This window comes from Seriola lalandi, unplaced genomic scaffold (genome assembly GCF_002814215.2).
Source record: "Seriola lalandi dorsalis isolate HSWRI2012SDOR001 ecotype SW California unplaced genomic scaffold, Sedor1 jcf7180002054553, whole genome shotgun sequence".
Taxonomy (NCBI): domain Eukaryota; kingdom Metazoa; phylum Chordata; class Actinopteri; order Carangiformes; family Carangidae; genus Seriola; species Seriola lalandi.
In genome coordinates, this window is record NW_019525106.1 from 1,409,698 (window position 1) to 1,433,398 (window position 23,701).

A 23,701-nucleotide genomic window follows, 5' to 3' on the forward strand; every position below is an offset into this window, starting at 1 on the left:
CACACACACACACACACACACACACACACACACACACACACACACACACACACACACACACACACAACACATGTCTCCAGTCTCCCACACACATGCTCATTCTTCTTTACTACATACTGAGTGTTTCTTACAGAAATAGAAGTGACATCACAACAGTCGCGTTGTAAATCAATACACGATGCTCCCAATGAAACACCCACGCACAGACATACGCGCATAGAGTTCCCGGTCAGTGGGCTGTCTCAGAGTCCGAACCACTCCGTGACCCCTCCTCTCCTGGGGTCGAGTTTTTGCCTCTGCTTCTCGTCCTCCATGAACTTCTCCTGCATCTCGTCCATGGAGCCCTCCTCCGGCGCCCTCTCCTTTTCCGGGAAGATGTCGGGGAAGGTGAACGTCTGGCCCTGGGCCTGGGATGAGGAGGTGAAAAAATACAAAAAAAAAAGGAGCAAAATTAGCCAAGAAACCATCATGTTCCTACCTAAAAATATGAGGAATTAGTTGTTTACTATCCACTTAAAATCAGTTCATATGGCAATTTTTTGTGCAACAAAAAAAACGTGTCAAACTGCATTTTCCTCTTCTTTGCAGAGAGGAGTAGCGAGATACTGATTTGGAATTCAGGACAGTGTTTCTCCCTCTATATCCCTCTTCCAGTTACACAAACGCTCTCTTTCTCTCTGGCATTCAATTTCTCCAACTCTCTCCCACATTTAATCTCTCATCTCTCTCCATTTCTCTGGTCTTGATTTATTCAGAGGGAAAGGATGGTATCCATTATTTATTCCATACCAACCCATCTCTGGCCATGGCTAATGCATCGCTGGCCCAACCGTAGTCTGTGTCAGGATGGCGTAGAGTACAGTACAGTTCACACATATGCATGCTTGCACACCCACATAAAAAAAAACAAAAAAAAACAACAGGTCAGTGGGTGCATGCATGCACACATATCCATTGCCTATCCCTCTCAGCCTCTGCCATGGACACCTGGCAACAAGAATTCACTGTTATCAATCTCAGCTGGAGCCAAGTCATTGTCGCCCTTGAGAGACTCAACTTCATATAAAGCCTGGTCATAACTCGTGATGATGAAACTGCACTTACACGTGTCATTTTTATCACTGTGTTTTGGATTTTGAGCCAACTGTTAATCCTAACAAATGTTCCCAAAGTGATTAATGGTCACTAATGCTGTAGTCTACACCAAACAACAGCTTCCCACTGACAAACAGTCAAGTGTCATTATGTGACTCATAAACTTCTCAATTATATTATATGGAGGCCTAATGCTATAAAATGAATTGCTTCCATGAACACAATTGTCAATCAACTACTCTGTTTAAATATGTGAAATATTTTGTTTGGGGTCAGTGTGTAGGCGTTAAGGAATGGTCTGGCTCTGATGTGAATGTTACTTTGTCTGTCTCCAACCCCCAAAATACCAAGAGAAACATGCATATAATTACCACATAGCATGGTTTAATCCCAAAGGGGGAGACAACATAAAGCTCACTCAGCCAAAGATGCAGAATGGAGTTGGCCTTGTCTACTCTACTTGACAGGGACGACCTACAGCAGGAGTCTCGGGTGTTATTACTGTATGTTTACACTTGTGCATATATAAATATGTGTGCTCAGGTGCATGGTTGCATGTGTTTTCAGTCTTTTACCAGTAAGGTTATGACCAGCTATGAACATAAAAACATCAGTTTTTAGACAAGATAAATAAGGATTGGACGAGGACACACGAGTTATGAGATGCTCCATACCACATATTTAAAAGCAGCAGACTGGGTTTAAACTAATTTTCTCTCTATTTTTATGTCTCCATGGATCCAAAATTTGTGGTGTTTGCTGCTTTGAGAGGACACTGTTAACCACAGTTTACAGCAAATGGATCTGCAACATGGGCCGCTTATGGGAGACTTCTGATAATAAGAGAGTGAAGAGAAAATGGGGAGGAAATACAAATGAGCTGTTAATCATATTACAGCGTCCCTCAAATTCAAAAACAATAAAGAGCTAAGAAGCACACACTGTTTATCCTGCAAAAACAATATTTTACTTCCAGTTTTAGTATAATTACATTTTTAAAACTTTCAACCCCCCCAATAAATTTGCTTTTCTTCTTTAAAAAGCAAAGAAACAATGAGGCAGTCCACCTTCCAGTATTTCTTAGTTACTGACTAATCCTAATTTGGAGTTTTCAGTGGAAAACAAGACACCCTGGTGAGAGAGGCTGGCTGGTTTATAGCCTCCACAGATCCAGAGGTGATTGCATGAAGTTATTAACCGTAACACAGTCTTTATGCATGTGAACTGTAATTGGGCCCGACGTGTCCGATCTGACAAGACGGCAATGACCAGGCATGAAACGACATCCAACCATTCAAAACATAACTGTTATAGAAACTACTATTTTGGCATGATACATTTACAGACTTCAATTCATGTTACTCTGTCAAACCTGGCCATTTGAGTCTAAACTCTCTGATACCAGCTTTGAGGAGCAGCAGGAGCAAAACATGCACAACCTTCAATCAAAAGAAAAGCCACCCTGTTCATGTGTTCCTGTCTTGCGGCAACGCCTGTGTTGCAAACTACAGGAGGTTTTTAAAGTGAGTGCAGTAATGCAGAAAGACAGACAAGAGTGAAGACCCAGTCAGGAGGAGAAGGCTTAGTCAGGCAGAGGGCTGCCAAACACCAAAGAAGCACCTGGAAACCGATGGCCCTGCCAAGGCCCTCAGTGTCTCTCTGCACTCGCACACACTGCCATCGAGGAACGCAGAATCCAGAACACAAACACTGGACCACGCCAGGAGCGCTGCAGGATTACGAGGAGGATTGAGGAGAAGGAGAAGGAGGCAGCATGGAGACAGATAGAGGTAGAGGATGTGAGGAAGAGTACAGTGAGGTTGACTGAGGATTGAGTCTACCACAGCGCTATAAACACCAGACCTGGCAATGTGAGGAACAATGAGGCAGTAAGCCAAACAAGACTTCACCCAACTTGAACCGAACGTTGTCGCATGACAATTCACAGTTATACGGCGCAGCACTGGACACCTTGTGTATACACATGGCAAAGATTAATACAGGCCTCTGAGAGCGCGATTCACAGAAGAAAAAAAAAAAAAAAACAAAGCCCTGAGACTGAAATCAACAAAGCGCTGAGACTCGTTAAACAAGTCTTATTGTTGGCAACAAGCCACACCCTGTGTGCATGTGTGTGTGTGTGTGTGTGTGTGTGTGTGTGTGTGTGTGCACTTGTGTCAAGCGTCTGATGGACAAGTTTCCGCAGTGAGAGAAAGTGCTGGCAGACAGCATTCATATTTTTGCTTGAAATATATACATCACACCACAGCAGAGGCAAAGCCCATGTACATTCTGTCTCTGTGAGCTCTAAGCCAAAATGATCTCTCCTGTGTGTCTGTCTGCCTCTCTCTTCTTGTGTATTTATGTGTGACAGCAAAGAGAGGGAGTGTGTGTATGAGTGCTCACTGAGTGATTTATGGAGAAGACTAAGGTCTGTCCAAGAAGGACAAAAGTGGAGAAAGACAGTCAGGCATTATGTGTCTCCCAGGGTTTTCTTTCTGTTACCTACTATGCTTCCTAGACGACAAATTGGAGGAGTGGATATTTTCCCTCAATCTGCCACCAGCTTCACCGCGCTCCCAACTGAATCAAGATGCCATCCAGGAATATTGGGACGAGGCCCCACACTGCAGCGATGTAAACATACTCCTCTTACGCACATGAACATCCCATTACACCCACAGTTTCCCTCTCAATGGGAAAAGAAGGAGAAGCTAAGGGGGGGGGCAAATGTTGTCATTGACTCACTACCAACCCTTCTCACTTTTCCCATCTGTGCGTATGTGTATGTTTCCTTATTAAACTCTAATCCAAAGACTTGTTCTGTTCCAGGAAGTGTGCATTTAGCGTGTCGGTCTGCCCTGTGTCACATTTGGGGACCACATTCAGCCTTTTAACCAGCTGATTGGGGACAGCTGTCAAATTAGGGACAACAATCGAGTGTCCCCTCGTTGTTTTCACAGCAGTTACATTCAGCAGAAACTGGTTTGTGTCTTTATTGGCATGTACTGCTAGCGTGTAGCTAATGTAAGCCTCCAGGGTACCAATGTACTTCAGTGAAATGTCTCCAAATCAAACCTGGGTTTGTGCATTTGTGTGTGTGTGTGTGTGCGTTTGTGTAGGCTCATGTGGGTACAACAGAGTCATACACAAACCAAAAGTAATCCTGTTTGCAGCCCCAGAGGGAAAAGGGGGAAAGAGGAGAGTGAAAAAAGAGAAGACCAGGCCAGAGATGGAAAGAGACACACAAAGGACAACTGTATTCTATCTGATTGACCTTTGCCTCTGATCTGTGACAAACTGAGCAAGCAGTCGTAACTCAAAAACAGCTGTAAAAAAAAAAAAAAAAGTCCTGTTGTGTTTCTGTGTAATTATTTCTACTTACGAGAAGGAAAAAAAAAAAAGAAGAATGTTGAAAAAAAATGGAGAAACTTGTGTCCGGCAAGGTTGGAATGCATGTGAAATCAATACAGGGAAAATGTGTAAGGAGGGGAGGGGGGTCTTTTTTTATTCATAAGCTTAGATTTAAGTATGAAAAATGAAAGCTTTAGTTATTCTGGCTTGATGTGTTAAAATGTCTTTGATGAAAACAGGAAGGTGCCGGTGCACGGTGCCTTTCCAACCTGGAGCTGAATAGAACATTATGGCACAGTCACCAGCTGAGGACACAAAAGGCTGATTCAACCTGCTGCTCTGAGAGTTAAAACATACGGGACATGACTGGACCAGACTGGAGCGGGACCAGACATCGCAATGTGACAGATGAGATACACATCAGCATTTAAATGCCTCTGACTCGGCTGCACAGTAAGCACAGAGTAAGAAGTATACTACAAATCTGAAGAAAAAAAACAAAACAAAAGGAGGCTTTCAAAGATGATTACTCAACCCCATTGAGGTAGGTTTGACTTTATTTTCCAATATCCTCAATCCACAGAATTGCCTTCATGGTATCAGATTTTATGTCCTCTGGACTAAAACAAGTTTGGAACAACATTTTATTACTTTGAAGACTGTTCAACAGCTGTAAAACTACTTGAGGTCAAATGGCGACTTCCATTCAGATAATCTAGACAACTTAAAAATTGAATCCATCAGAAAATACATTCTAACCACTCTTTTACGACTTGAGATCAGCCTTTCTTTTGTGCTCCCTAAAAACCTTGAGCACCTAGAGTTATTGTGGAACTAAATAAGATGTGACTGAGGGGTGGGGGGGCAAGTACACCGACTTATTGGATGACCACACTTGACTGAATTAAAGAACAGAGGAGCTCTCAATGTGGTCATAGAGCCCGAAATGGCTTTAAGTGGTCTGAAAATGTGAACTGAACCATTCACACCGGCCCTAAGAGACAGGAAAGAGTCAGACAAACTACATATCCCGTATCCCTTTTTTGATGAGGGACAATCCGGAAGGCATCAGAAGATAGAGCAATTCACAAAGCAGTCAATAAAAATGTACCAGATGTTGGCGGTTGTCATTAGAGTGGACCGCATGCTGAAACACAGAGGTGTTGACGATGCGGTGAGAAATCTCATGAGGCTGTGGCTCATGCGGCTGCGGTGGCAGTGTGGTGGTATGGTGGGGTAAGCCATAGCAAAGCAGAGAGACATCTTGAGTACTGCTGCTGGTGGTGTGTGTGTGTGTGTGTATGTGTGTGATAGTGAGAGAGAAGACAGAGAGGTGTTCACATTGCGGTAGAATCCATTTTGACCGCACGGTAGGAGAGCCTGGCAGACTACAGAGGGAGAGACCACAGTGGTGAGGTTACCAGGATTAGAGCTGAGGGCAACCCCCTGCTGAGAGTGTGTGTGAGTTTGTGTGTGTGTATATAAATGCTATTTATCTAGGGAAACATTGACTGAGCATGCATCAGGCTCTTTTTCAGCACTCCATGCAGTTGTACACATCAACACCCAAAGCCGTGAGTTGCTTATTTAATACTGTTGGCCTGCAACCAGCTCCACTTGACCAGTTGGAGGTTATGTGCCTTGCTCAAGGGCAACTCAACTACAGAGAAGAGCAATTACTGCACTTGTTCAAAACAAGCTTTAGCAGCCTGACTGTGAATTTTAAAGGTGTGATCACACCTTTGTGAGTCTATTTTCTTTGGTCTCAACAACAGATGAAATTTTTGTTAAGTTTTTCTTTTTGGTTCATTTAAGTTCACACTGCCCAATTACAAGTGAACCGGGCCTTGTAAAGGAAAGTCAGATGGACTCACAAGTAGCTTGTTTACTGGACAGAGTTTTGGCAACCTGTCATCCTGCAAGATTACAGATTTTGGCAGCCAAGGAGCAAGGGGAATAAAAACAAATTTGACTCCAGTTTCTTTAGGTTTAACGTTGCATTGTGGACTTGTCTGTACTTTTTGCCATAATTTACCATCTCTGGTCTTCATAGCAGATAAAAATTAAATAAGTGACTACACTGATCAGTTCAGGCTGCGGTTTGCCTTTGCTTCATTTTGTTATGCTAGGCTTTCCAAACATGAGTAACTGCTGGCTATCCAATGTCAACATCCATTCTTGTACCCGTAAAATCATATAAAAAAAAAAATGACCAAACAACGGACAGCATGTGCATGAGAATGTTGTTTCGGGCTGTTTCTTGTAGTTAGTTTAGATTACATTCTGACAAACCATACCTCAGTTCACTTAGACCTAACAGGTTTGCTTTAAATTGTACTCTTTCAGTGACTGGCAAAAACAACAGAACTAATAGTGGGAAGGGTGTTTTTTCTCTGACGTGAGACAGTGTCCGGTATATTAAAACCATCCACAGTATCAGTCTAAGTGTAAGTAAAGCCCTCATCAATGGGAATGATAACTGAAAATTTGCGCTGTTCCCATACCCCCTAGAATGATCATTCAAGATTGGTATAGTTATCAGCTTTTTCTGGAGTCAAATTGTGATGATATGATCTCATCATGTTAATGTTATGCAAATGTTTGATGTCCAAAGGATTCCAAGCAAGCAGCATTTAAAATTTTAACAAAATTAGCTATTAAAGTTTATTTATACCAAGTTTATACACATATTCTGTATAAGGTTGTGAGAAATACATATTCTTGTATATTGATATGATAAAAAATAATGTGATAATAATTTTAACCATGTCTTCACATCATGAATGTCATAATAATTTGCAATGGATCTACAGTTTGAACAGAGTATTGTGTATATTAACAATCCCACAGTAATGACTCCTACTCTGAAAGGCTAAAAGACAGACGCTAAAGTATTTAGGCCAAAACAGCAAACACCCAAAAAAGCTACAGATTACACCTGTATCAGGCCAAACATGCATTGCTAAACACTCCTGCTGTTGATTTTCGGTACTATAGCCACACTGTTGACCTCTGCTCTGCAGTTTCTTAGTCTATTATTGCATTGTCTAGGACTGCTTTTTTTTTTAATCTGCAATCACAAAGACAAAATCGTCGAAGAAAACTGGGAGAGGCAGGAAAGACGATGGATGAGAGCAGGAGAGGAGAAGAGATGTAGCCTGATGATTGTAAACAGCTCCCACTGCCAGGCCCCTGGGTGGGCCACACATTCACTCTCACTTTATCTCATTGACACACAAACACACACACACACACACACACACACACACACACACACACACACACACACACACACACACACAAACACACATACGCACTAATCTGCCCCGTTGTGCCTGCGTCCAGACCTTCTGGTACAAACTATTCCAGGAACAGAAGAATGAGAGACAGAGATGGAGATAGAGCGGGGAGAAGGGGGGTTGAAGGATTAAAGAAAGTCGATACCAAAAGATAGATAAAACTGGACTGTTGTCCTCTCAGGAAAGACAGAGTTAGAGTAGAGTTAAAAAGTCAGGTGAAAATGTCAACTTTTAAGATGACATGAGAGCCTGAAGGGCATTTAGCAAAATAACAGCTGAGCATGAGAAAGAGAGCTCAGTGAAATCATCTCTCTCTGTAAAAGACAGTTAAGTGGCTGTGAGAGTAGACCACTAACCAATAGTATCCTGCTGTGGGTTCATTCAGGGTCATGACCCTGGCCCTCCCTCCAATTACAATGACATTTCTTCCACAGCCCGGCAACAGCCAAATAACTTGGTCAGCTTTGGCTAGCAGCAGTGTCTGTTTGTGTGCGTCTCCATGTCATTCATATTAATGACCTATGAGAGAGATTTTTTGGACAATGTTTGCAGACAGTGTTTTGTGTGCATGAATGCCTGGTAAAATGAATTGCCTACTTTTATATTGTTATATTTTTGTGTACAGTAACAAGATCAGATTTTTCAGAAGATGTTTGAGTCTAAATGTGACAAACACCCTGGATTTCCTGTGGCTACTTCACAATAAAACCCTCACGTTTTGCCAGTTGAACTTTTTTTAATGTGAAGTGGCGGCAGTAAGATGTTCTGTTTGCATTAATGTAAAATTGCACTGGATTACAGTACATGCATTCTTTGTTTTACTGTGAATCCCTCGAGTTTAAGTTGGCAATCTGTATCTTGCAAGAGACTGGCGGACTCTGCCACTGCCAATAAAAACTACATAAATATATAAAGAGGTCATCACTGAATGTAAAGACATTGATTGGCCTTCACAGATAAAAATCTGATCATAAATAATATCAAAACTAAGGTTTGATTTCACAAAAATCTTAAGGACTATAACTTGAAATACTATTTCTTAGTCAGTGTTATAAAAATGTAAATCTATTTTTTAATCCACAATATAATTACAGTATAAAACAATATAATTAAAGCAAGCTCAATCTTAAAAGAATGAAACTGCATGAACTCATGTCCACTTTTAGCTAAGACACGATGTATAGTTACAGCCATACACATAGGATCCTCCTAATCAGTTCCTTATCAGTTTCAGTTTAAAAAATATATTTTACTGCATTGAACTGGTATTCTATATTAGCCAGTACCTTATCTCAGTACTATGTGTATATCAGATTTGGTATTGGCAGCCAGAGAAAGTTGAACTGGTGCATCAGCACATGCTTCAATGCAATGAAATGAATCTTTTTATATGACAAATAAACAATTATGCTTTTGTTAATGCAGTGATACTGTGAGAACTAGATTTCTCACTCAAGTTGCAGGAAATATGGTCACAATCTCCCCTTCTCTTCTTGAGTTACAACATTGAATAATGGCCAGAAGTGTTTTTGTAGAACATTATGATGTCACACTGAAGTTGACAGTTTGGATATAAAATGTTATCACTTCATCATTTTATCCTATTAGACACAGTCTTATTAAATTTTGTCCTAATTAGCAACAACTGAATTATTGATTTATGGCCAAAAAGATGTTTTATAAGGTCACAGTAACCTTTGACCTCAAAATTCTAATCAGTTCTTCCTCTATTCCAAGTGGATGTTTGTGTCAGATGTAATGAAATTCCCTTGAGGCGTTCCTGAGATATCACGTTCACAAGAATGGGATGGACATGAGGTCACAGTGACCTTGACTTTTGACCTTCACAATCGAATTAGTTCATCCTTGAGTCGATGTGAACAATTGTAACATTTAATGAGATATGGTGTTCACGAGAAAGGGATGGACGGACATCCCGAGTACATAATGCCTCCGGCCAGGTTTGTCACCGGCACGAAAACACAAAAAGTACATGAAAAAAAACAATAAAACACAGATTCATATCTAATAGGGAGGTACAGAGTGATCCTCAGCCCTAGTGTGTACGTGCTTTTTGGGACAAAGAGCAGGAGTCAGGCAGGTGGGTGAGCAATGGCTCTGGTGTCAACTGGAAATACTTTAAGATCTATCGCAGGGGAACCTCTGACATACTAGTGCAGGGCATCCAGTGATACAGGCACACATACACATACTTCTGCCTAGAGACAAACAGAGGGTGTGTGTGTGCGTGTGTGTGTGTGTGCGTGTCTGCGTGTGTGTGTGTATGTGTGTGTGTGAACGCACATGATAGTTTTCAAGTCTGGGCATGTCTGCTCCCAGCCTGCTACTGGAGACATTGGACCCTGGTAACAGAGCTCTCAGGAAAAGATCATCACCATCTAAATACACACCCTGCCAGAGACATTTACATCCATCTGGTCTTGAACTGGACACTTGGAGGATAACAACAACAATAACAGTAACAGCAACAGCCAAGAATAACACAACCAAATCCTTCCATATTAGAAATAATGACCAACAACCAGTGAGTCATAAACAGTCTTAGACGCACACCCAACCTCTGTACCTTAACACCAAATCACACCTAAACCTTGCCTGTGTCAACCATCCACCCCCATTACGCACACGCACACATGCACACATGCACGCACACAAACACACAAACAGCTGTTCACTATCATTATCCCCTCCATCTATGTCATTCACCCCCCCCAACCCCCACAATGAACCCCATTTCTCTCTCACCAACGCATGTAAACAACCCTCACATACCCTCCCCCCCAATTTCAAGCATCCCCTCCACCTACCCTGCCCCCTCTCAGCCCCAGACCCAGCTATCTAGGCTACCAAACACACACACAGTTAGGCCATCGTACAAAAAAACACACACACACACACACACACACACACACACACACACACACACACACTCACCCCTACATGCACATGCAACATAAACATCCAGGCAATGCCCCTGCCCCCTCCCCAACTCTGAGGAATGCGGGGACCAGCTGGTGGAGAAAATAAAAAACGAAGAAGCATACCAAAACAGGAAATGCATCAGCAGGGGCCTATCAGAGGGCTTTATCAGGCCAGTGGCAGCCCTGTTGAGAACCTGGGTGGCGCCACATGCTGATTGGCTGATCAAAGTGGCAGCTGTGTCATTACAGGTCAGGAGGTCAGGGGTAATCAAAAGAGGTTACGAGCATGCGAGCTGGTGCATGTGCATCCCTGTTGGTGTGCGTGTGTGTGTTGCCATGGATATCTAAATAGGGGGAACCTGGAGGAAATGTGGGAGGAAATGAGGGTGAGGAGAGAAGATGCTGCAGAGAGAGATAAAGTAATGATCAGTCAAAAATGACAAAAGGAAAGACAGAGAAAGAGATGTAGAGACAGAGAGAAAGAAAGAGAATAAGAGTCCTGAAACTACAGAGCTTACTGTGAATTAATGCAGCTGAACTGCGTTCATCTATTGTTTCATCACACTGAATTTTTTTTACTCTGCCAAGACTTTCTTGCCACTTGTCTCTCTTTAGTTTTTTTTGATAAAATCACCAATATAAAATTTGGTCTAGGAAAACATCTACGGCACATTCATGTCATTAAGGCTTGTGTCATCTGAACTGAAGTGAGTGTAAAAAGTCAAACATGTGAGAAAGAAACAAAGAGCCTCAACTGAAGCCATTCAAAAAAAGGTTTGCGTGTGAGATTCCAAACCGGATGGTTAAGACCCTCCTCTGTTCTCTATAATTCATGTTCTCTCTCCACTGAGCTCTTATGAAACCCACACACACACACACACACAGGATTTTACTTAAGAGTGAATTTTCCAAATCAGGAGACAAATAGGGAGATGTGGGCCTTTCAGCGTAGCTTGATTGCCAGGAAAAGCTTCTCCTTTTATTAGGCTCACCACCAGCATACCCGCACGTGTGTGCACACATATGTATGTACACAGACTAATTAGTGTATCAGCCCATTCCTTCCTTCTGAGGATTTATACACGTAGAATGCTGACAGATACATTTAAGTGAAAGCAGAGCTGCATGACTCTGGATAAAAGGCAAATCTTGATTTTCTCACTTGGAACTGTTATTCTAATTTTTTTTGGTCTTAATTCTTAGTAAAAACATTTAATAAAAATGTTGCCTCTGCAACTGTGCCTGAAGGCTCACTGGACATAGTGAATCATTCAATAAAGCTCTTGTTGGAGTGCGGAGACTTTCTGGAAAATTTTGGTCATGATATATATTACTAAAACACAGCACGTAAAGGCAGAAAACGTGAACATCTTCAGACAGTTCAATGTGTTTCCTGTGAACTCAATTTTTTTGTTTAAATATCCCTGCTGTCCAGAGTGGTTTGTTAAATGATTAGGTTATTTGAAGATGATAACCCTGGCAATGTGTACATTATAATTGTTTTACCCACAAGGAATAATGTGTGATAAGTGATAAAAATCTGTGATAAGTAGAGTTTCAAGTTTCCAGGACAGCTGCATTATCCACTGCTACACTTATTCTGATAGGTGTGCTTGCTTTGAATTACATTAAGATTTACAGTACAAGAAGCCCGGATAGCTACTGTATTCTAGGAGCTTAGCATACAGGAGAAGAGAGATATGGTCATGCAACAATTACTAGTGGTATAAATTGAAATTGCAATTTTCACATGATAAATCATCTAGCTCTATGCGAAAGAGAAAAATGAAAGACACAGAGGGGAAGACAGCACTGGGGGAAAAGTGGCTGAAGTTAAAAATGTTAATTGGTGTGATAAGCAAGGGTGAGGCAGCAGAGGGAAGGGAAGGAAACAGAGCGGCAGACAGACAGACAAGGCTGTGTAAGGAAAGCCTGTGTTTGCGTGACAAGGTGAAAAGGAGGAAGAGGGAGGGAAGGAGAGCGGGAGCCATCATGATCCAAATAGTTGAAAATAATAAAATTCCACACAGATAAGCAAGATTTCCCTCTCGGCCTGACCGCCTGATTCAGCACCTCCAGCTCCAGAGAGCCGGGGCTTCGCTCAGAGCGGAGAACAGGAACGAGAGGAAGAGGCGGGGGGGTCACGGGGGTTTGCAGCCCCCCCATCCTGTACCCCTCTCCACCACAACCCCTTGGCCGAGCCAGAAACACACAGTCACACATATACACACAACCCCAGAGGGTCTATTGTTAAGCAACAAGGAGTCAAGAACAGATAGGATATAAAGGGAGGCTAGTGGGAGAAGCTGAACAGCAAAACGTTGCCATCTAGTGTCAGTCAAACAGAGAGGAGAGCGAGACTTGGCCACAGCTTCCCTCTCATAATCACTCTCAATACAGCTGTTCCTTTCTCTCTCACCCCTTTTCAGCTGTGTCACAACTGCTCGATGTTTGCCACTCAGTCTCTCCCTCTGTTTGTTTGTCTCTCTCTCTCTCTCTCTCCCTCGCTCACTCCCTGTTCTTTCACTTCGAGCGATGTCTTCCCCGTGGATCGAGCGGGGGTGGAGAAAGCGACAGAAAGAAACACGGGAAATGAGCAATTTGAATGAAGCTACCACTTATTGTACAACTGTTGCTCCAACCCCGTATCTTGTTTTGTTCTGTGGTCGTCGGGTCAGGACATTGCTTTGGGGCAATCTGACTGGTGCATCTGGTTTGCTGTACTGCTGTCAGTGACCAGGGCCCTGGAGAGAAACCTTGACACTTTTTTTACTACTTTCATGAAATCTCAACCACCAAGCACATAAACAATAGTACAGACCTAGTTGTGGCTAAAAGAACCATTTTTGTGTGTGATAGAGATCTGCTTTTAATATGTGCAAATATCCCCACAAGAATAGAACATTTAAAAAGACAAGATAACCATTTTTCAGACCTCGTTAGGAAAATGATCACTTTTAGGGTTTAAGTTTGTATACTAGGGAAGCAAACATAACTTCAAATGTATAAGAATACATGACCACACTGAACTACTAATTAGTCATTTCATTTTAAATATGTATACATGCGACTACGATCCTCCAATGTTAAGAAATGACTAAGATCAAAACAATGACATCACTGGTTTATGTGTAAACAAAACTAGCTGCTCACTTCATGACAACTAAAGGTCGGTATCGTGACAACACCTTGGACCATCTGTGTGCCTGCTCTCCCATCTGCTGCAAATTTCTCATTCATCATCTACTTTCACTACTTTCGCCCTTATGCAGACTCTGCTCGGACTGTATGAAGTGAGCTTTTGTCTACAGATAAACTGTTGAATGGAGCTTGTGCAGGATTTGTGCTACCACACCCCACAAATACACGGACTTACGAGGATGCTTGAAGTCTCCAGCCCAGATGACTGTTGATGTACATGGACTTCTAATCTCTGCGTGATTTTATTAGGTGTGTACTGACTGTCAAACAACAGTTAACTCATGTGGATTCTTATGCTAAATGGTTGCAAGCATCCCATAGGTGGCTGGACGCGCCACGTGGTGCCGAACATGCAAAGAACACAAACTGCGGCTCCTCCCTTCTGAGCTCCTCTGAAAACAACTTCAGGAAAATGTCTGAGATTCCTGCTGTTACACAGACACTGTCACAGACTTTCAATAACATGACAACCTCACCTGTTCAATAAGAAGTTAAGAATATATTCCTAATGTAATTTTCGACATTTTTTGTAAAACTCTTCCCTTTAACACAAAAGGAGGTACAACCACAGAATAAAATGTTGCAAAATCCTGTAATGTGAAATACTACATGTTGTCAAATGATCAATGAGCAGATTAGTCATTTTCACCTCTGCAGCATCCATTTGCCATTTACAGCAGAATGTGGCACTAAACTGGATCATTCAGAAATGCTGAGACCAGTTAGACATCCCATTCATATATTCACAGCATCACCCTCCAGGAGCTTTCAACATGCATTCTGAGCACTAAGCACTCAGCCCACTGAAGTGCAGCAGCTGGCACCAGCCAGCAATGCTTGCTTGCAAACTAGCTGCCACTCCAAAAGAGAGAAAATAACTTCTCCTTAGCCCAAAACTCACCACAGCCTTCTCATTTACGAGCCAGGAAGAGAATACTTTATCAGAAAAGTTTGACTGCCAATAATGTTGTCAAACAATGACGGAAAACATTCAAAAATGACTATAATTTCAGAAGTGGAGTGCTTTCTCTTTTATGTAAACCACTAGATTGGGTTTAAAAAGGTTTCAAATGAAAGCAACGTTTAACTGGAAATGGTGGCATAGTGCACTTCAGCAGTGAGATGGGCCAAGAGAATTTAATAAGGGTAAACCACGGGGTCTGACATGCATCCTGAAGGCCGGCTGTAAAAAAAAAAAAAAAAAAAGCCTTCTTCGCTACCAGACTTTTCAACAATTCAACTTTGTGAGAGGATTGATTCGCTGCAAAAATGCTACAGACTTTCCTGTTAATTAAGATGCTGTGATTTAATCAGTCAGTGCCAAAACCTTTTCAAAAAACCTGAGGAAAAAGTTTCTACACAAAGGTATAGTGAACCAGACAAGAAATCTAATTACACCTACTGTATATGAAGTCATGTCTACAAGAGGTTAAATAGTGCAGTGCAGGATCGGATTTTCCAACATCAGCCCTTTACAACTTCGAATAGATGGAACAGTATGAGTTGACTGCGAAAATCGGAAACAAGTGTTACCCCGAGCGTAGCGGCTAGAGTTAGCCCTCAGCTAGTCCTAGCGGTGCATGAAAGCAGTCTGACTCTAAACACACCAGCCCCATTAAAGTGCAGCCAGACCTAAAAGCAGTTTGATAGACTCAAGATTTTTCATTTTGTACTGCTGTTTTTGTCACCCCACCACCAGCACCACCACCCTGTCTTTTCCCCCTCCCCCTGATCGCTTTGCCCCGTCTCTGGACCTCCCAGCTCTGGCATGACTCCATCATGCCCTTACTCACCTCCCCTGCTCACCCCTTGCCGCCCCTCACACACACACACTTTCCCACACACAGTGCACATTTCACACATGCAGACGCTATCTCTTCCCCCGATACTGGGGTCCCCCCTAAGCCTGAGGAAAATGGCCGTCACGGAACCCCGCTATTGGGAGGCCTCCCCTCAACCACAAACCAAGAGTAAGGAATGAGAGAGAGAGAGAGAGAGAGAGAGAGAGAGCGAGAGAGAGAGAGAGCAAATGTATTACTGCTGCAATATTAGCTGATGGAGGGAGCAGGGGGAGAGAGGGGGAGAGGGAAGGATGAGGGTAGAATGGGGGGACCGCGGTGTGAGCATCGACCCACAGAACACCCTGCCACATGTGGAGTCAATTAGGAACAATCTTGTTTTCTACCCACCCCTGCAAAAGAAAGGAGGGTTTTCTGGGGCTCTGTGTGTGTGAGTTGTGCAAGTGTGTGTGTATGTGTGTGTGTGTGTGTGTGTGTGTGTGTGTGTGTGTGTACACAAGAGAGAGTGAGGTAGGAAAGGGAGTTGAGAGAGAGCATGTTTTTCCGAAAACCTGCCAGAGAAATAGGCCGGATATTCGGTTTTATATCAAGCCATTTTAAGCATAAAGAGCCTGCATCTCAGCATTTCTGCCCGCTGTTCACCATCAAATGAGCATGACCAGAAAACCACGATGTGATTACGACTACAGAGCGAATGACACTCAAGGAAAAACATCAGTCCTCTAGGGCTCAACATGCATGAATGATGCACACATCACAAATGATTGTGTGTGCTTTTCTGCATCTTCACACCTATCACCGCCGTGTGCGTCTGATGAGAAGAAGAATCGCTAACGACTCTTCTGGGAATTCCAGACGTACACAAAATCACAGGCCACTTCCCTTGGGGGCAGACAAGAGGAAGTCTCCCCTTTAAAAGATTCATGGTTGCTTCAATTATGTATCCTCTTTCAAATTGTTGTGTTTAGACAATTTTCATTATTCATCCGTTTCAAGATTGATGGCTCCCCGTCGGGTGGGCGGCACAGCGTAAACAAGCGTCTACACCGCTGTTGATTTATCTGGGCAAGATCAAAACGGCAGGCACAAAACAAAGGTCCCTTGCTTTTCACATCTGCATCAAAGGCGCATTAAAACAGTGACTTTTTTGACATTTTGAAGGGAGGTTTGTTTGATTTCAAAGACTAACAGACTTCAAACATTGGCAAGACGTGCAGGGAATGGGCCTTCCTGACCCAAAGCTCACCTCAAAACACAGGTGTGAAGGAAATAGCCATGATGCAATAAGGGAGTCTGGGCTGACATGCCGCCATCAGGAGTGACTCTTCAAACATGCACACACTAAGTGCACATGATTGATCACATTCCATCTATGGCACAACGCACATGCACAGAAAGGAGAGCTGTAACACATGATAACCATATCTCAATATCCCTTGGGCCCTGCAAGAACCCATGCTACTGCTTTTTCAAGAGGGAAGCCAGAGTGTGTGAACCACACAGGAGAGAGATGCAAAGTAGAGTTGTGTGATTTGTGTGTCCACATATATGTGTGTGTGTGTGTGTGTGTGTGTGTGTGTGTGTGTGTGTGTGTGTGCTTCACAGGTGTTCTCATGAGAATAAGGAGAGAAGTGGCAGGTAAAGAAAGAGTGCATGTTGATTTTTACTTGGTGTGTGTGCACACTAATGGTCATTTGTGTGTCTGTTCATACCTGTATGTGTGTGTGAGTGTATGTGAGTAAGAGTGAGTTTGAGAGCTCACCTTCAAAACACGCCTGCCCCTTAGGGCTCTATCAGGGGAACATAAACCAGCTCATCTCACCTGCCTTATCCAGCAAGCCCCCCCACACCCTTCAAAATTAGCCCATTACATAAACGCTAAAGGCTCAAGGCCTCCAAAAATGTCCTTTCCTCCTGGGTGTTGTGTTTAATAATGCAGCCCCCACAATAAGAAATAGAAAAAAAAAATCACAGTGGACTGGGTGTTAGGGAAAGTTATTGTGGAGAGTCTCCATCTCCCACTGTGTATTACACAGGAGTCAATGAGCTAATGCTACTCAAACAACACACCGACTAAAAAATACTGGGAGTAGGAGGATGAGTGTCTGCATATGTGTGTGTCTTCTCACCAGCTGAACGTAGGCTACTTTATAGTCAGGCTGCTTAACCCTCTGGTTTAGGTGATTCCTCTTCTTGTTGGAGCCTGAGAAACACAAAGAACAGCAGGTAATGCATTTGTTGGCAAAAAATATCTATTCTGGTTGTAAGAAAGCAGAGAGTGGGACTGAGTGATGATGACGACATTCATGAATATGGTGAGAGTAGGGTTGGGCAATATGACGATATTCCACCAAGATAATAAAAATATGTCATCTGGTACAGACTTTATTATTCTCCTTGTACTGAGAAAGAAAGAGACAATAGAGACATTCCCATTCGATTGATTGATTTATTTTTATCTATAAGCAGCTAGAATGAACTGCATGTCATTATTAGAACTAGAACAATTAGTTGAGGATTCAATCAGTCGATTAACTAATAAAGAAAATTAAATCAAATGTTAAAACTTGCACTTTCTCCTACTTTTAACATCACTGTAAACAGCATGGTAGAACAAAACAAGACAATTGTTTATGAAAGTACTTTTTAGTTTCACATTTGTGATTGCTGTGATAGAAAATTTTAACCACACCGTCCACCCATGGGTGAAATTTCTAAAGCACAATCCTGACATCTATTAACCTGCACAGCAATTATCACATTATGTTTCATTCCAATCTCAAAAGAACAGACAACACATTTCTGTTCATTTCCCTGTAGAACAGAGAACACTTTGTGTGTATGTGCGGTTAAGCAGAGCCTGATGTTGTTGACTATTCAAGGCAGGTTAACCTCTTCCCCAACTGGAGATGATGATGACATCATCCTCTCTCCTGTCAGACCTTTCCAAGTCTGGAAGACAGGGGACTCAGGGAGCTGCTGAGTGCATGTGTGCATGTGTGTGTGCGCATTTGTGGGGGTGTGTGGAGGAAGGCTAGGAGCTTGGCTTCAAACAAATTAAAAGCTAATACTTATTAAACTTTTAGGCAATTCACACAGGTATTTAAATCTTTACATTACAACAAAACTCCAATTTTAATGAAGGATAATGACCAGAACATCAAACAGTTCATCTCTGCTTTCGAACTCTAATCTCAGTGAGACCCTGGTGGTCAAGTCAACAGGCCCTCTGAGTAACTGCCATTGCCATGGGAACGGTTTATGACATGAAAAACAAGGGAAACATTCCGCTGTAATGAGTCATTTGTGTGTGCGTGTGTGTGTGTGTGTGTGTGTGTGTGTGTGTGCGTGTGTGTGTGTGTGTTGCTGAGGAAATCCACAGGGAAATGCTACAACCTTTGAAACAGCAAGGTAAGACCCTGACCTGTCCGCCCATAAACAAAAAAACACATAAGACGCACACACGCACGCACACACACACACATACGAACGTGCACACACAAACGAACGTGCACACACACACACACACACAGACACACCTTGAAAAGGTACAAAGTAAGTTTCTCTTACTTCATGTAGCCCTTTCCTAACACATACAGACACACAGACAGACCTTTCATACAACAGTCGCAAACGCAAGCACAATTTCTCCCACTTTGAGATTGCGGTTTGGCAGCCAGCTATCACGTTACAAATCCCAGGCCGGAGGGGTAACCATGGCAACTCCTTCCAAAATACCCTGCCGCCCATGGAGGGAAAAAAGGGTCGTTTGCGCCCCTCGCTCCTCTCTGCCTTTTCCCGTCTTTATGCTGCCAATGGAGTGGAACTCCTGACGCAGGCAGGGATACCTTCTCTGACGCACCTCGGGATCACCAGGGGCCCTGAGCCGCCCTTTCTTCTATATCCCCTTCTGTCCCCCAAAGGCTCATTGCTTTCCTTACACCCACCCTCCCGAGGGGCTTTCCTTTTCCCCTCACTTTTAATGACACAACCCTAATAAACAGCGTTAATGGGTCCTCCACACTGTAGGCTAGGCTAAGCTAGGCGCCTCTGTCCTCTTCCCACCCTTAACGTCTCCTTCCTAGTCTCTCCTCCAGAGGTAGAGGGGGCTCCTTGTAGCCCTTCAGACACTGCACTGAGGGGTCTTATGCCTTCTCTTTAAGTGTCTCTCCAACTTGTAGCCACCCGTATGTCCCCTCCTTTTCTTCTTCCATGATCTTGCAAATTCCTAGACTTGTAGCGAGGCCTCAAATCAGTCCGTGCAAACTTAAGTCGTTTCCTCCCCCCATAAAAAGCCAAGAGGATTATTAAGTCAATGATATAACACTGTTCTTGGCTCTGTGATCATCCTTGACGAGGGGGCAGGAGGGAGGATTTGAGGTTGCGATGGGTGTAAGAGGGGATGGGGCACTTAAGGCCCTGAAGTTGCAAGTTTGTAAGTGAATAGTATGTGTTTGTATGGAGGGAGCGTGGGGTGTCCTGGGACAGCTGGAGGCTGGAGTGCTGCAGCAGCAGATTGTCAGATAAGCAGCTGTGTGTGTTAGGGAGAAAAGAGAGCCAGGCACGCTAACCACTACCGCAACTAGCCGCTGGAAAGCACTCCCGCTGCTGCATGTCAATGGGAAGACCATCTATATTGCAAACTGAAATTGCTAATCGCTGCTAACCACCGCTGACAGTCTCCAAAACAGAATCAATCTGACTTTATGCTTCCTAAAACAAAAATCATCTTTCTGTGAATTCCATACACCAGAACCAAAATTGAATTTACAAAGCTGAAAAATGTTAAAAGGCGACTAGGATGGAGATAAATTAAAGGATTATAGTGGAAATAACCATAATGTGACAACCATGTTATTTTCATCTGGACAAAAATATTAGAAAAAACTCTTATATTGGGCTTTTATTTTTTTTTTAGTTTTGTTTTTTTTGTAACATTGATCAAAACCTGTTGGAGGCTGAACTTTAAAAGCCAAATAAACAATAAATGTTTATAAGAATAAACAAATACTTGTCAAATTTGTCCAAGACAATAATAATGGCAATACAATTGTAATTACGTGAAACAATGAGTGTTTGCAACATACTGAGCACATAAATTGATAGCAATAGGGAATCATGCTGCAGGAGTAGTGATATGAATATATTGTTACTTTTCAGAGTCATATTTTAAGCCTAGAGATGGTGAATGTTTGATACTTGTACCTTAATACCTTTTTCACACTATATTTTCAATGTAGGGCTGTGGTGTGCAGTCATGTGTATCACAGATATAATCATATCAATGTGAAATGTATCATATCAAATTACAGAACAATATGTATTGCGTGTAAATGCATTGGATAGTAATTATTCACTGCATTAAGATTTTCTCCATGAAGATATCAAAATAACTATATATATAACTATAATAACTATATTTTAAATGGTTGCAAGTTGAAGGTGTGGGTGGAAGTAGAGGGCTTAGCATACTAACATTGTTTGTTTGTTTGTGTGTATGTGTATATGTGTGTGTGTGTGTGTGTGTGTGTGTGTGTGTGTGTACACACTATTTGTTGTGATTTTAATTTGGAAGAAATGTTTGTGGTTTGGTTTTGCATACCATGAATCAAGTGTTTCACCACTGCTTGAACACCACACCCTCTTTCTCAACAGTTTGAATGGATTCGATGTCTTTACATAGATATACAGTCATGGTGTGTGTAATGTTCATCCACCCCTAGCTTTCCTTGTCATAAGGGAGTGACACAGGCAATAATGACTGTAGGTTTTTCTTCTTCTTTTTTTTACTCTCAAACGCTCCCCATACTCAGTATACATAAAGTGATGTGACAAGCAAAATACATTCAATACAAGAAATAGAAATGAAGTCAACCCATATCAGAGACCTCAGGGTTATTGTTCATGTCAGCTCCACCTACCCAGTGTGGAGTTATCACTTCAAGCCACACAGAACCAAAATTAATATCTGACTAACTTGACTGAGGGACTAGATAATCATTGTTTCATCTCATCTGCTCCGTGCAACTTGATGCCACTATATAATATAAATAAATATAAATAAGTACAATCATGAACACTTACCATTCAAACTGAGATAAATAAGCTATTCACATTGAAAAAAAAATAGCTACAAAATTTAATACCTCGTAAAATGCTGAGTAAGACACTTAATACTTTTTATGGGCCTTAAATTTTGCTAAATTGATGCATTACCTTTTAATACTTTTTAAGACCCTGCAGACACCCTGATTTTTCTGTGATGATGATGCAATGGGATCCTACCTGACTCAGTTAAATATAATATGGATCCAGCTTTGAGTCGGGTCCCGGATCAGGTCTCAGTTACTAGGACCTGTGAAGACCTTGAGCATGAGCCAGTGCTCACACTGTTAATACCAACTGTTGGTCCGGCTAGAGAAAAGATAATTATTATTCAGTGGTATCTACACTATCAGTAACTATATGAGAATTATTAATATTCTATAAGGTCGTTCCAACCTCTCCAAGTTCTGTAAATTGTAAATGTTATTAGCTCACTGTATGTGCTTGTGCAAAGCACTGGGGACACTCACCATACTGTATCCTGGTACGGATCACTCCCACAGGGACGTTATAGATCTTCTCCAGGTAGTTCTTTACGTCGTACTTCGTCATTCTGTCCAGACATGTCCAGAACAGACAGAGAAGAGAAAAACAAAGACAGAGAGGGAGAAAAGGGAGAGAGAAGAACAGGGGTTATGTAAGGCATCCAGCGTTAGCGTTTGTGTGGGGTAAGGCGTGGTTTGAATGTGTATGAGGTTGTAACTGACTCGTCTGAGGTTGCAGTCCAGCACTTGCAGGGTTACATGCTGGATCACTGGCTATGAAATAACACCACATTCACTTAACTGACATGGACATAGAAATGATACAGCCTATTTGCACACTGCATTCCCATAAACTATGCTGTTATATTACCTACTGTAACAGACAGGACACTCCCCTATAAGCCCGTATTCAGCTTTTATTCTCTGAACCATAAAGTGGAGAGAAGAGAAATGTGAGTGTCAGTGTTCATCCAATTAGCTGTCTGCAAGTATTGATCGCACCCGGTGAAACCCTACACAGGAAGTGAGCCTGGCACCAACTGATCCGGTGGGCCAGCCCAGCTAAGGCTAGCACACTGGGCAGCATTTGGAACGGATTGCTCCTACCAGAGGAAGAAAGGCTTTTAACTGCTAATCAATCTAGCCAATTGGATTAGCTTGGTAGAAAGCACTTCCCAAATGCGTCTGACAAAGTGCTTAATAGCGACGTTGTGGTCTGACATGAGTGCCTCGGATTGGGCATCTTCAATCACCTCATATGTTTCTTTGATAGAACAGGATAATGTAATATTCTCTATTTTTCAGAGGACACAGCACAATATCTTGAGCTGTTGTAACAATAATAGGTGAGGCAAACATTTGCATGAGAAAATCCCATCTGTGAATACAAAGACTCTTTGTACCAAAGAGTGATGTAATATATGTTTCCATGCTGTACAAACAATTGCCTTTTCCTCTATAATAGGCTAAATTTTGGCAAAGCTGACACTGATGTAGACCTAGAACACTTCCATTTGACCTGCTAAGATGTGTTTATCGAGAGAGGTTAGCTTACATTTACGATACTTGTGTAACTATTTCCACATTTGATTCCACCATTACAGAAAGCAGGATGGTTTGATGTGGTGACTCTTGAGTATGATTGGGTTTTTCTACAAAACGTCAACTTCAGGCAGCTGCCTTTGAGAGAAGAGAGAACCAAGCACTCATTGAGATCACTCTCTCTCAGAGGCAATAATGGTCAGACTTGGAGTGGGGGTGGAAGGGGGTCTGCATCATTGTGTAAAGAAAGGTGTAAACAAACTTGTTAAGGCTTCTTTAGGCCTTTTTTTTATCTCCTTTTACCCAGCCAAGAGGAGAGAGATGTATTTCCTAAGATGTGGCATGCAGATGCGCCTTTCTGCTCCATTTGCACCCCCCCC

The 23,701-nt window shown here is 42.4% G+C and overlaps 1 protein-coding gene across 1 annotated transcript in view; it reads right to left on the minus strand.

Moving 5' to 3' along the window:
* Positions 1-99: 99 nt before the first annotated feature.
* mrpl23 (mitochondrial ribosomal protein L23) overlaps positions 100-23,701 on the minus strand; it is a 32,689-nt gene continuing 9,087 nt past the window's right edge. The window contains exons 3-5 of the mRNA XM_023415447.2: positions 22,266-22,348; positions 17,820-17,893; positions 100-407 (exon numbers count right to left, since the gene is read on the minus strand). Coding sequence (XP_023271215.1) covers positions 243-407; positions 17,820-17,893; positions 22,266-22,348 — 322 coding nt within the window. The 3' untranslated portion in view covers positions 100-242. The remainder of the gene's footprint in view (positions 408-17,819; positions 17,894-22,265; positions 22,349-23,701) is intronic.